Source organism: Geotrypetes seraphini, chromosome 15, assembly GCF_902459505.1.
Source record: "Geotrypetes seraphini chromosome 15, aGeoSer1.1, whole genome shotgun sequence".
In the NCBI taxonomy this organism is placed as follows: Eukaryota; Metazoa; Chordata; class Amphibia; order Gymnophiona; family Dermophiidae; genus Geotrypetes; species Geotrypetes seraphini.
The window spans coordinates 49769388-49784128 of NC_047098.1; the positions used below are offsets into that span (position 1 = coordinate 49769388).

The 14741-nt window shown below is 42.3% G+C and overlaps 1 protein-coding gene across 3 annotated transcripts in view; it reads left to right on the top strand.

The window, feature by feature from the left end:
- Positions 1–14741, top strand: part of AATF (apoptosis antagonizing transcription factor) — a 216266-nt gene that overhangs the window by 171959 nt on the left and 29566 nt on the right. The window contains exon 12 of one of the 3 annotated variants that reach the window (XM_033921908.1): positions 7044–8031. The exons of the other annotated variants lie outside the window; for them this stretch is intronic. Coding sequence (XP_033777799.1) covers positions 7044–7107 — 64 coding nt within the window. The 3' untranslated portion in view covers positions 7108–8031. Of the gene's footprint in view, positions 1–7043; positions 8032–14741 lie in introns of those variants that run through there. 3 annotated transcript variants of the gene reach the window in all.

Sequence of the window (14741 nt, forward strand, 5' to 3'; positions counted from 1 at the left end):
AGCGACCAAGGAGATAGACAGACAGCAAAAAAGCAGCAAAAAAGAGACACAGCGGTCAAGGAGACGGAGAACAAAAAAATACAAACAACCAAACAACAGCCAAGGAAATAGATGGAAAAAAAGGCACACATACAGTAGCCAATTAAAAAGACAGAGAGACAGTAAAAAAAGAAAACCCAACCATACAGTGGCCATGTCAACCGTGCTTCAGAGCGGCCTGCGAGGTTCGTTACAGCTGGTAGGCTGTTTTAAAGAAGAGGAGCCGCATGCTGGACAGGGGGAGCAGGTAAGGAGTGCTGCTGGACAGGGGGAGCAGGGAAGAGGGTCAGGGGAGAAAGTAAGAAGTGCTGCTGGGCAGGGGAAGCAAGGAAGAGGGTCAGGGGAGAAAAGAAGGAGTACTGCTGGACAGGGAGAGCAGGGAAGAGGAACAGGGGAGCAGGGAAGAAGAGTGACTGGGGAGCAGGGAAGAAGTGCTGCTGGACAGGGGGAGCAGGGAAGAGGGACAGGGGGAGCAGGTAAGGAGTGCTGCTGGATAGGGGGAGGTAAAAGGAAGGGAGAAGACCTACTGCTGGACAGGTGGAACAGGCAAGGGGTGATGGTTGACAGCCGAGGAAAGAGAGAGATAGAAAGCGGCCAAGGGGAGAGAGAGAGAGAAAGAAAGAATGAAAGACAGACATACATATATTCTAGCACCCGTTAATGTAACGGGCTTAAAGACTAGTATACACATAATACACACAGCAGATATAAATTCTCAAAACTGGCATATTTCGATCACTAAATTGAAAGTAAAATCATTTTTCCTGCCTTTGTTGTCTGGTGATTTAATTAGTTTCTGGTTGGATTTCCTTCTGACTGTACATCCAACATTTCTTTCACAATGCAACCCCAGCCCCTTTGGGTCCAGGTCTCTCTCTCTCTTTTCCCTCTGCTTACCCTCCTCAGATCCAGTGTCAGTTCTCCTTTGTACCTACCACCACCTTTGTTCCAGGTCTCCCTCTCTCCCTCTTCTGTTATGATCTTCAATCTCTCTGTTCTTCCTCAAGGTCTCTCCCTTTTGGTCCTGTCTTTCTTCTGCTTACAAGCCCCCCCCCCCCCCCCCGGATTTGTTCTCCTTTCTTACAGGTCTTTCTCTGCTTCTCTCTTTCCTTCCTCCCTCCCTTGTCCAGAATCTTTCCACATCTCTGCAGTCTCTCTCTCTCTCTTCCCTCTGTACACTCCCAAGTCCAACATCTGCCCCACTCTGTTCTGCTTCCTGTTTGTTTCAAGTTTATTAGATGGCTTGATTAACCGCTTAAACCAAGTTTCTAAGCGGTGTACATTTTAAAAACTACATATGTTGGGTAACAAAACAGTCAATACAATTAATAAATAAGCTTAATGTACTAAAAATTAACATTGTTAAACACAAGGTGAGAAAGGATGAAATACAATTTGTAAAGAAAAGAGGAGACATCAATGGAAAATACAAAAGGATAATAAGACAATTGGGGGAAATAAAATAAACAAAGCAATAAAGTAAAAGATTAACTTGCAAATGCATCTCTAAAAAGGAAAGTTTTTAATTCATTTTTAAATTTAGCAAATTCTTTCTCCTCCCGTAAAAACATAGGGAGGGCGTTCCATGTCTGTGGTGCTGTACAAGAGAAAATAAATTGTCTCCTTGTATTAATAATTTTAAGAGAGGGAATAGATAAAAGACTTTGTTCGCTAGATCGTAAAGTTCTCTTTGCAGAATAAGGGATAAGTAATCTGAATAAAAATGCTGGGGTTTTATTATATAAAGTTTTAAAAATAACTGTACATAATTTATGAGTAATTCTATGTATAACAGGAAGCCAATGAGCCTTTTTAAGGAGTGGTGTTACATGATCAAACTTTTTGGATTTTGTTATTAATTTAATTGATGCATTCTGAATAATTTGGAGTCGTTTTATTTCTTGTAAAGCAATTCCTTTAAATAGGGAATTACAATAATCGATTTTAGATATCCCTCTCTCTATCTTCCTTCTGCTAACATTTTGAGTTCTCCCACCTTTGATCCAGGTCTTTCTGTCTCTCTCACTCTCTTTGTCTTCCCCCTCCCCAGGGCCTGGCATCTCTCTCTCCTCGGTTCTGGGTGTTTACCCTCTTTACCTCCTCTAGTCCAGCACCTCTAGTCCAGCATCTGCCCTGTCTTCAAGTCTATTTTCCTGTCCCTCCTCAAGGTCCTTTTCTGTCTCTCCCCACCCACCCCTCCTCAGGGTCCTTTTCTGTCTCTGTGCGTGTATTTTACTGTTCAAATGAATATATTACTTAATCCATATCCAAACAATTTTTGGGTCACCAACATTCATGTGTGTAATATTTTAAAATTTGATAAAAATAAAAAAAAACTTGTGGCGAACACTTATATGTCTTATACTCACTTATATACACTTATATGTCTTATACTCAGACTGGAAAGGGGTCACGAGCGGAGTTCCGCAGGGGTCGGTGCTGGGACCGCTCCTGTTCAATATCTACATAAACGACCTAGAGGCGGGAACCAAGTGTGAAGTCATTAAATTTGCAGATGACACCAAACTATACAGCAGGGCCCAAACCAGGGAAGACTGCGAAGATCTCCAAAAGGATCTAACGCAGCTGGAAAAGTGGGCCGAAAAATGGCAGATGAGCTTCAACGTGGAGAAATGCAAGGTCATGCACGTGGGGAAAAAGAACCCGATGTTCACATACAAAATGGGGGGAACACCACTAAGGGTCAGTAACCTGGAGAGACCTGGGAGTGATGGTAGGCGCATCACTGAAGGCATCGGCGCAATGCGCCACAGCCTCTAGGAAAGCAAACAGAATGTTGGGTATCATTAAGAAGGGTATTACGACCAGGACGAAGGAAGTCATCATGCCGTTGTATCGTGCAATGGTACGGCCGCATCTGGAGTACTGTGTCCAATACTGGTCACCGTACCTCAAGAAAGACATGGCGGTACTTGAGGGAGTACAAAGAAGAGCAACTAAACTGATAAAGGGAATGGAAAATCTCCCATATACCGACAGATTGAAGCAGTTGGGACTTTTCTCCCTGGAGAAGCGAAGACTTAGAGGAGACATGATAGAAACCTTCAAGATCCTGAAGGGCATAGAAAAAGTAGACAGGGACAGATTTTTCAAATTAAGGGGCACCACGAGCACAAGGGGGCACTCGGAGAAATTGAAAGGGGACAGGTTTAGAACAAACGCTAGGAAGTTCTTTTTCACTCAGAGGGTGGTGGATACATGGAACGCGCTTCCAGAGGCTGTTGACAAGAAAACCTTAAATGGTTTCAAAGAAGGTTTGGATAGATTCCTAGAAGAAAAAGGGATTGAGGGGTATAGATAGGTATAGACCATTGCTCAGGCAATGGGCCTGATGGGCCGCCGCGGGAGCGGACCGCTGGGCAGGATGGACCTATGGTCTGCCTCAGCGGAGGCAACTTCTTATGGGCTTCCCTACATATACTGAACCAATAAGTATAGACACCAAATTGTATAGACTACCCAAGATGTTTGACAGGTAGTGTAGGCTTTAAGTTGAATCAACTGTTTATTCAAAAGCAATTGTAATCCTACAAAAGACAAACAGCATATACACTGCACTGATCACACAGGAAATGTCTATTTAGTGAAAGTGTTGATCCTTCCGTCTCCTGCACAGGCAAGTAAAATGGCACTAAAATATCTTTTAGTTCTCTTTGTTTAAATGCAAATAAAGGAGGCTGCTGTAGAAACTCATGCAACTGGACTATATGCTAATATTTCAAAATACAGCGGCACACTTCGTGGGCAGATGGAGAGTTTGGGAGCACACAAGCGACTTGCTCCACAATTGTTCCCATATGCAGTACCCCCACCTCTCATTCTTTTTCTTCCTTTCCCCAACTGTCATTGCATCTCCCCCATGGCATACCGTCAAGCTTAATTTCTCCCCACACTAGTGGTACATTATTGGCTCTCTCTTCACCCCCTCCCCTCAAATCTCTATGACATACTCTCAGCTTGCTCCGTTCCCTCTTCCCTATGGCATACACTCACTTGTTCTGCCTCCTCCCCCCTTCATGATACACTCAGCATCGCTGGTCTTCCCCCTCCCTTGCAGAGATCAAGCAGCAGAAGGAGGAAGACAAAGTGAACCATTGCACATTGGGTTGCTTCCTCTTCCTCTTCCATCTTAGACCAGACTTCTTATGTGAACTGCAGGAGCTATAGCAGTGGTCTCAAACTCAAACCCTTTGCAGGGCCACATTTTGGATTTGTAGGTACTTGGAGGGCCTCAGAAAAAAATAGTTAATGTCTTATTAAAGAAATGACAATTTTGCATGAGGTAAAACTCTTTATAGTTTATAAATCTTTCCTTTTGGCTAAGTCTTAATAATAATATTGTAATTTATAGCTAAAGAGACATATGATCAAGAAACTGTTTTATTTTACTTTTGTGATTATGATAAACATACCGAGGGCCTCAAAATAGTACCTGGCGGGCCACATGTGGTCCCCGGGCCGCGAGTTTGAGACCACTGAGCTATAGGGAGGCCCACGCAGTTCAGTTAAATAGTTGGGTATAAGCTGGTAGAGGAAAGAAAGTGATCAATGTACAATGTCTTGCTTCCTCCTTCGTGTTATCTTGGGGGGGGGGGATGGATTAAGATATCCAGGTTTTACTTCCATTGCTTTCAATGGAAGTAAAACCTGGATGTACTTAACAGTATTTATTGGATTTCCTTTGCGTGTTCAAGATGCAGTTCTTTAAAAAAAATAGTTTCAAGTGTTTGAGAACTGTGTCTTTGATATTTTATATATTTTTAGTTTTTATTTTATTGTATATTTGTGGTGTTTATATTTTTTCACATTGATTTAAACCTGTTTGGTTAGGTAGTTACCGTAAGTGCTTTCCGTAGCTCAAATCAGCATTATTAGTCACTGTTAATATTTAAGGATATAAATATATAATTTTTTTAAATAGACTGCTGATTGAGCTTTTCAAGCTTCTTTGCAAGCCTAGGTTTGTCATCTTTCCTGCCTGAGTGTGAAATGGTATGTTTTGAAAACCTGGGTCTTAACTTTTGGCTCTCGCTGGGGAAAGCTTTGCTGCTATGGGAGAGGTAACGTCTATGATAAGGGATGGGTTTCTGATTCAAGTAAGGAGGAATGCAGTAAATAGCAAAAAAAAGGACCTTTCTTATCAACAAAGGCATTTGAAAGTTCTGCCACCTAATCTGATTTCTTTGCTTCTCATCAAAGATTCTTCTAAAGAAGTAGTGGCCAATCTATTTGTGTGTTGGCCAAATCTAATAGTGTATCCTTTTAAAATTCTCCCTCTTTCCCCCAACATTTGCTGCTGTGCTTGGACTTATTTGTCATATAACTTGTAAGAGCTGACATGCTTGTTCAAAGTCAATGTGCAACCGAATAATAAATATACAGATTGTCCAGATGGCTGGCTTTGAGGTACTTTGCCAACCTGGGTTAGGTAGACATTCAGAGGTAGCTGGCCCCGGCTAGACTTTAATGCTGCTGTTTAGTAACTAGGAAGGATTATCAACCCCACCAACCTCTCTCCACTCCACCAACCTCTCTCTTCCTTGCCAGGTTTATTTCCAGGCCCTGATCTTCTAAGCCCTCGCCTCTCTAAAGGCTTCTCTACCCTCTTGATTCTTTGGGCCTTCATGGGATTTCTGCCAATTCCTTGTTCCTCTGCCTCCTCCATTTGTTCCCTCCAGCTTTCTGTTTCCTTAACTTCTGTGCCACAGGGTTTCTTTGCAGTCCCTGTTTATTTTAGTCTTTCCCATTCAGAGTTTTCTTCCATCCTCTATTTGTCCCTGATCTTCCCCGTAGGGTTTTTCTACCCCTATCCTTACCAGGGTTTCTCTTGAGCCCCTCCCCAATGTGTTGCCTTCCAACCCTGATCTTCCTAGCTGAGAATATGCGTCCATTTGTGGCTTTATCATGAAATCTTTTCAGAGTCCATCCCACTCTAGGGAAGCATCAGAATAATTGACAAAACATTTATTTATATGATTTAGCAAGGGTCAGCCTTCAATGTTACTTTTATATCATTAATTATAGTAGCCCTTAGACTCGAGGGGAAAAATGAATATATATCTAGTTCATATGTCATTTCCTCAAAACTTGAGAATGTGCATTAGTCTACCAGAGTAGACCCTTCGTCACTAGAAGACTGCTCAAATTGTGCTCAGCACTTGTGGTTTAGAGAATTAGAAACTCTTGTATGAGGAAAAGATCATCCCTGCAAGGATGGCCACAGATATATAAAAAAATTTCTCCTGAGCTGTTCACATGCGTTCTTGCATCTGACAGAATGTATCTTTGTGATAAACCCTCTCACAAAGACCAGTCTAAGCAGAGGCCCAGCTCTTTCTCCGATTTCCTTCAGATCCTCAGAAATGAAAAGCACACTCTTGCACCTGAGGTTTTCTTATTGTTTGCCATCCTTATGTCTGTCTTTCTCCCCCTGCACAGAAGATACTTATACAGAAGAAAATATGATACCTGAAAAAAAGAGAGAGAAAAATTTCTGGTTGCAAAATGGGAAACTCGTCATTCTTATCAGGAATGCTGCATGGATAATATTAATTGGAATCTTGTTGCTGGGTCACTTTCATTGTTTTTCAAGTACCGTCAAGTCCAGGAGAATGTATGAAAACTAAATTTTACCCTACATAGCCCATCTGATTGAATCCTCCTAGCGCATTCTCCTACATCCTATTAGAATATTCAATCTTGCTTTCTCACTTGAAGAGCCTGCTTGCAAAGGGCAAGCTTATAGAAAACCTCATTCTCTAGAGAGATGGTAGTCGGCCCATGGAGATATTTACATATTATTCTGCTATATTTGATTGAGGCTATGCACGTAGTTTCCTACAATTGTATTTATTAGTGAGGTTGCCAAGGTTGCAATTTTAATTATTATTTTATTTTTATTCTTAAGCAACAAAACAATAAGGTCACTTGATCCGTGGCTCTAAATTTGACATTGCTTAAGTCTTGCTGTACTTCTGTTTCAGGTCAGAGCTTTATCAGTCACTGTTTGGTAGAACGAAGCACCATGAAGCAGAGAAGATAATGTAGCTACTTCTGCTGGAGACTCGTAAGCCCTAACCCGGCCTCAACCATGGAGTTCAGAGCAATCAGATTTTGAACTTTTTGCTCTCTAAGAGAAACCTTGGGAATTTAAGCATCACAGTTTCAGATGAGATTGGCAGAATGGTTAAGAGGGTACAGCTGGGTCCCCTGACTACAAGCAAGTCTTCTAACCTCCTTGCTATTGAAGCATAATATTGTATGTTCTCAGGACAGAGACATTGTAACCAAATTACTTTCACCTTGCTGTAAATGCTTCTAGTCCTATGAAAGACGAACATTTTCAGAAGTACAAATGGAAACTATGAAAGGTCCAGCCCTTGTCTTTTTCCACTCCTAGCTCTGGATAGCTGCTGCTATATCTTTGCTGCTATGTTAAAAATAATTGTATAATAAAACAGGGGAAGCAATTCCACAAAATCAAACAGGCAAGAGCAAAGTGGAAATGTCCAATCAGATTGGTGCACAAAAAAGCAACTCAACGACTCGACATGATCATGTTTCGGCCACCCGGCCTGCATCAGGAGTCTTAGGAGTCTTTGGATATCAAATAGTCTCAAATGGTCTAAAGCAAAACAAACAAACCGTTGCTCCGAATCTGTAACACCACAGAATAACACAGCTTTGCATGTCGAGTCGTTGAGTTGCTTTGGATGTATGAGCTAATTTGGATTAATAAAGACCATTGGATTTATCAGATGAGTTGAAAGACACTTTTTTGTGCATCAATCTGATTGGACATTTCCACTTTGCTCTTGCCAAAAATAATTGTATAACACAGGCACACACAGTCCATTGTGTAATTACTTAATCTGAGATGGAGATGGAGTAGCTTTTGTTTGCAGGTTAAATTGAAGGATCACAAATGTCATCTGCCAAGTAAATGTATGACTTTTTTTTTTTTTTTTTTAAACCATTGTAGATATTCTTTAATAAGTTTGGAATAAACAAGCCAGACTCTGCAAGAGACCATCAGCCATGACATTGGTCTTTGATGTGAACATTTCTATTCATCATACAAGTATATGGTCATTTTATTCTGTATTTGGTAAGGCTTAATCCTTACTTTGCTTATATGACCAAGGTAAATAATTTGCTAGCATTTAGGCCTGGATTCTGTAATGGGGCGCCATTGGCATCCACATTAAAAGCGGCCACCAATCGCGCGTCAATCACGCAAAAGCACTGGGTATGGAATCACGCCTCTGGCAAAGGTAGGCCAGGGTTTTCCAGATGTGAATTGTGCCTCCATAGATGCTTTAGGTCGCCTAACACCACTTCCAGCATTAGCCACGCCTACAGTGGCATTGGGCGGCCTAAAGTGCCTGCGGAGGCGCAATTGGTTCAATCATTACTATTGAGTCTTCTTGATTACTGCAATATTGTCTATCTGACAATCACTAAGAAAGAGCTGGCGAGATTACTACTGATTCAGAACACAGCGGTTAGATTGATCCACGGCCTGAAGAAGCATGACCATGTCACGTCGTTTTATTCTGAGCTGCACTGGTTACCAATGGAGGCCCGGGTATGGTTTAAGCTGGGTTGCTTTTGTTATAAGGCTTTATATGTCACAGCTCCTCTCTATTTAGTTAATAGACTTTCCATAGCTTCATACAAACATAGCAGGAAAACTCATGATTTGTTTAATTTTCCCTCTGTACAGGGATGCAAAAGTAAGAAATTTCTTAATCACACTTTAGCATTTCAGGTAGCTTCCCACGACAAAGAACTTCGATCATTGTTGCTTACAGCTTATTCTTATAAACATTTTAGAACACAGCTGAAAATTTATCTCTTTTCTAAGTATTTGGCTAATTAACTTATTCCTATGGGCAGGGCCTTAGTTGCCTGGGCCAATCAGGTCTTAGGTCCCTCCCCGGTACATCCCACAATGCACCGGGAAGGGGCAGGCCCACCATTCAGATGAAGGCAGGCCTGCAGGCCAGCCAGAGGCAAGACCCATTTGGCTGGCCATCAAGCAAAGGTTAGAGGGGGGGTCTGGTGGGGTTAGGAGGGTCTAGATGGGGGTTCAGGGCAGTCCAGCAGGGGGGTGGGAGGTGTCCAGCAGGAGGAACTGGGCATCCCTCCTGCCAGCGATCTACAGGGGGGAGTTTCCCGCAGGAGGGATTGGGCATCCTTCCTGGCATGATCGTTCGGAGGGTAGGGGGTGACGGGTGGTCGCGGCTACTAATCTTATTGTGGCAGGGAGGTCCCTTGCCGCAATATGGTCAGCGGCAAACCGATTCTCTAACTGGCGTCTGTAACATGAATGTCGGTTAGAGAATCGGGTTCTTTTTTAGGCGGGCTTAGGCGTTATTCTGTTTACTGCTTATAATCTTTTGTAAACCGCGTTGAACTTATGGCTAAGCGGTTAATAAGCACAATGTTAGGTTAATTCTGGCGCTGATCGTTTAGGCCCTTAGTTCTTAAAACTCAGTTTAAAATGTCGCTTAAATGGCTTTTTTTTTTTTTTTTTAACTAAGTTTGGGCACCTACTGACGCCTAAAAAATTGGCACTGGTTAGAGAATCCGGGCCTTAGTATCTGTGTAGGGATTTGTAGATGTTTGGCTTGTTATCTCTTCCCAACAAGAGGTATGCTGTAAGGACTGGTCTAATATTTGCAAATGCTGCCTTTTCACAGACTTTGTGACATGTTGCAGGGGTTGGGCTACAGTGGTGATGGGTCTCTAGATGGTCACCCCACCCTTTTACAGAAAGCCTTCCATGTGATTATCTGTACCTTCTTTTTGTGCTAGAAAAAAATACTGCCTTCTCATTTTATCACTTTCCTCTGTACTGATTTTAGATGCATTATGTCCCTCGTGAGATACAGTCTCTAAAACTGAACACAGTACTCCAAGTTAGGCCATCCCCATCGTGACCTCCTTTTGCTATGCAATCTAGCATCCTTCAGGCTTTGGCAACTACTTGAATTCTTCTGTTACCTTGAGATCTTTCTCCTGGTCTTTGCTCAGCAGCCTCTTCTCTCCTTTGCATACAATTTCCGTTAGGTTCTTGGACTCAAAACATATCCATTGATAATGTAATTGCTGAAGCAGTATACCAAGACTGCCAGTGTCAAATAAGAAGGTAAATCTAGCTTCATCAAATCCTTGTCCCAATCGCTCATACAATGATGTCGGTACCTCAGCACTATGGCCTTCTCAAAAGCCATACTGTTGTATATCAAATAGAGTTTTATCTTCTACATGTTCCTGCAAACGGTCAAGGACAGTCTTGTCAACTAGTTTTTACAAGAAGACTGTTGGGAAATAGTTATTTGGATCTAAAGTATTTATTATACCTTTCTTCAAAATTGGGTGAACGGTAGATCTTTTCAGTGGGATTGTTCCTATAACTAGTCTTTAAGCCTGTTACATTAACGGGTGCTAGAATAGATATGTGTTTCTGTCTTTCTTTCTTTCTCTCTCTCTCTCCTTGGCCGCTGTCTGTCTTTCTTTCTGTCTCTCTCTTTCCTCGGCTGTCCACCACCACCCCTTGCCTGCTCCCCCCTGTCCCTGTATTTCGCTGTAGCACCATGCCTGCCTGTCTCTATATGGCCCCCTTTTGTTCCCCTCCCCTCCCAGAGCAAAGCATGATTGCTGTCTGCCCCCCCCCAGCACACCCTCTCCCAAAGCAGCCCCCTTTTCCTCTCCCCCTCCACTTCTTACTAGCAAGGGACACCTCTCAGCACCCGCACGACAAACTCCTTCCGTTTCCGAGACAAACCGCCGCTTAATCCACTACACATGCCCCAAGCCGGCGCACACGCCACAAGCCGCCCCATGCGCCACAAATGGAATGCGGCCATGGAAGCACACAGCGGCAGGGATCATGTCCTCCTAAGTGCACATGCGCGCTTAGGGTTTTATTATAGAGGATGGACCGAATATGACTCTAAATAACAGTACTTAGGGCTCCTCTTACTAAGGTGCGCTAGCGGTTTTAGCACGCCCTACAATACTGCATGCGCTAAACGCTAATGCCTCCATAGAGCTTGCGTTAGTATTTTTCATTTAGCGTGCGCTAAAATCGCTAGTGCACCTTAGTAAAAGGAGCCCTTAGTGGTGGTTTCACATGGTCATAATTAGCAATTAGATATAATTTAGCAATGAAAGATGAATCACCCATGACAGATACTTCACTACATCGGCAACATTTTCAGTCAAACTGTAGGACAAGGGTCTAGCACCTTAGTTGTCATATTCAATTGAATAATAATAGAAGTATCATCTAATTTAAATTTGACCCATAAATTTGGATGATCCACACAAGCTGTCAGGCAATCAAGTGAAGAACATGATACAGAGAAATGATTATCCTGAATGGCAGGAGTTAATGTAATACCTTTTTCTGGCATGAAGAGTTTCCAAACCATATTTTGCACAGTTGTGCAGAATTCATGAGGGAGATTTAGGGCTCCTTTTACAAAGGCACGCTAGGGCCTTAACGCGCAGAATCGCGCACGCTAAAATGCCGTATGCTCTAGCCGCTACCTTTTGAGCAGGCGGTAGATTTTTTTACTAGCATGCGCTAATCCGGTGCATGTGGTAAAACCCGTAGCACACCTTCGTAAAAGGAGCCCCGAGTGAAGCACTCGCTGAGAAAAATATTTTTCCAAATTTCCAAAAGGGAGCAATACTCTTTCTATTGGTCAGAATTCTTCTGTTTATCTTGCTTGCTATTTGATTTTTCACCTTTTTTTTTCCCAATCCTTTTCACTTCCAGACTGTTCACCCTCTCCGAGGTAGGGAGAACGAGAGGGGATAGATTCCGTACAAATTGACTAGTTATTCCCTCACTTAAAATTATTAACATACGGCGGCATTTCATCTTTTCCGTTACAGCTCCTCAAACATGAAATTCCCTCCCTATTTACTTAAGGGAAGAAAACAATTTGGATAAATTTAAGAGCAAACTAAAAAGCTTTCTTTTTAAAGATGCATTTAATAATTAGAAAGCCTGACTAGGAGTTTCATTCCAATCCCATAACTTCTCTGAGGCTCATTGTTCTTTCCCTTCCTATTGTTTTTTTACCATAATTGTCTTCTTTTCTATCAATCAATTTGTATTTCTTTCCCCATCTTTTCCTCGTGTTTTATTATGTTTGTAAAGTTAGTCTTTAATATGTTTTGTAAGGCTTAGTTCTCTGTTTGATCGCTTATTCAAAATTCTACGCGATGAACACATCAGTAAAATTACAAAAATAAGGGAGTAACAAAAACAATCAAATTTATAATAAACTTGAAACTTAAGGAAGTTCTTCTTTACCCAGAGAGTGGTGGAGAGCTGGAATGCTCTTCCGGAGGCTGTTGTAGAGGAAAAACACCCTCCAGGGTTTCAAGACTAAGCTGGACAAGCTCCTGCTAAACTGGGATGTACGCAGGTGAGGCTGGACTCATTTAGAGCACTGGTCTTTGACCTGGGGGTCGCCACGTGAGTGGACTGCTGGGCAGGATGAACCACCGGTCTGACCCAGCAGCAGCAACTTATGTTCTTTTTTTAGTCCCCTAAATCAGAAGAATATTTGGGGACATAAAACAACTCTTTGGTAATTCTTATTACCCAACACTTATCAACTTAAGATCTCTTTTTGGTAATTCTTATGTAACTCTTATGACATAGTAACATACATAGTAACATAGTAGATGACGGCAGATAAAGACCCGAATGGTCCATCCAGTCTGCCCAACCTGATTCAATTTAAATTTTTTTTTTTTTTCTTCTTAGCTATTTCTGGGCGAGAATCCAAAGCTTTACCCGGTACTGTGCTTGGGTTCTAACTGCCGAAATCTCTGTTAAGACTTACTCCAGCCCATCTACACCCTCCCAGCCATTGAAGCCCTCCCCTGCCCATCCTCCTCCAAACGGCCATACACAGACACAGACCGTGCAAGTCTGCCCAGTATCTGGCCTTAGTTCAATCTTTAATATTATTTTCTGATTCTAAATCTTCTGTGTTCATCCCACGCTTCTTTGAACTCAGTCACAGTTTTACTCTCCACCACCTCTCTTGGGAGCGCATTCCAGGCATCTCTTATGTTATTCCTGTAAACTTTTATGTAATCTCTGAAAACTTTTATGTAATCCGCCTTGAACCGCAAGGTATTGGCGGAATAGAAATCACTAATGCAATGTAATAATACATTCCAGCTGTTGGTTGAAGGGCAGCATCTCTAATAATCTTTTCTACTGCTAATTTCAGGCACTCACTAGAACCTTTAAGAACTCTTGTCAATACAGAATCAAAAGCCTGAGAGAGTTTTTGGATTAAAGCATCCTTATCGAAACCTTTGTACTGACTTCTAACAGAAACATTTTCCTGTTTTTCAAGCTCAAACCAAATAATTCAAAAAATATCTTCAAGGCATGAACTTTATTAATAAAATTCAGTAATCTGTGACTGATTCAGAACTGATGGTATAAAGAGTAAATCTAATTTCTAGTCCTTCTAATGAATGAGGACTTGCACAATGAGGACGAGGCTAATTTTAAAAAGACAAAATAATTGTCTGCTTTATGTTTGGAAGTAGAATGTGGAGATAAAAATCACCTAATATAAACAATTGAGAATAATATAATTTAGCCAAAAGAACAGTTCTTAGTTGTATAAAGATAAATTCTCAGTATTCCAGTCTGGAGGATTTATATATCGAGGATAAAACTGCAGGTTTATTTCCCACAATCAATACTTTAGCATTCAACAAAAAAATCTACTTCCATTTGGTAGGGCCCAAAGATTTTTTTAAATTATTCCAAGAGCATCCCCCAATGCATTTCCCAACATGCGAGCGTTGTGGCATAGTATTGAATTGGCGCAAAGATTAACAGACCCATGGGCAGACTTAGTCTAATCTAATCTAATCTAAATCTTGGGTTTATATACCGCATCATCTCCGCAGTTGGAGCTCGACACGGTTTACATGGTTAGGGAAGGAACGGAACTCCAGTGGAATTATATAAGTATGAGAGAAGAGAGGTTGGTGTGAGAGTGCCAGGAGCTGGACGGGACTACATCTCTGCAGGGCAGGATTAATTCGTCGAGGGCCCCTAGGCACACAAGTACACTGGGACCCTTGCTCCGCCCCACCCCACCATGCGCCCAGGCGGAAACAGGAAGCTGCGTCAGTGGGAAGCTTTGGGCAAGCAGCACCACTTGCACAATTACAGTTCCCGTTGCCTTTCTTACCCGCGTTGCTTGCTTGTCTTACTTTTTGTCAATGGGTGGGACCCGCGTTGCCAATCGATGCTGGAGGGGCCCATCGCTGTTTGGAAAAAACAGTGTTGATGCCCTCCTTCATCGGGCTCCCCTGACCATTTCGGGCCCTAGGCACGTGCCTACTTGGCCTATTGGTTAATCCTGCCCTGCATCTCTGTATGGGTCCTAATTCTGTTACCTCAGAGCAGGAGTACCTTAGGTCAGTAGTCCCCAGCCCTATCCTGGAGGACCACCAGCCAGTCAGGTTTTCAGGATAGCCCTAATATGATGGAGCAGATTTGCATGCCTGTCACCTCCATTATATGCAAATCTCTCTCATGCATATTCATTAGGGCTATCCTGAAAACCTGACAGGCTGGTGATCCCCCAGGATAGGGTTGGGGACCACTGCCTTAGGTG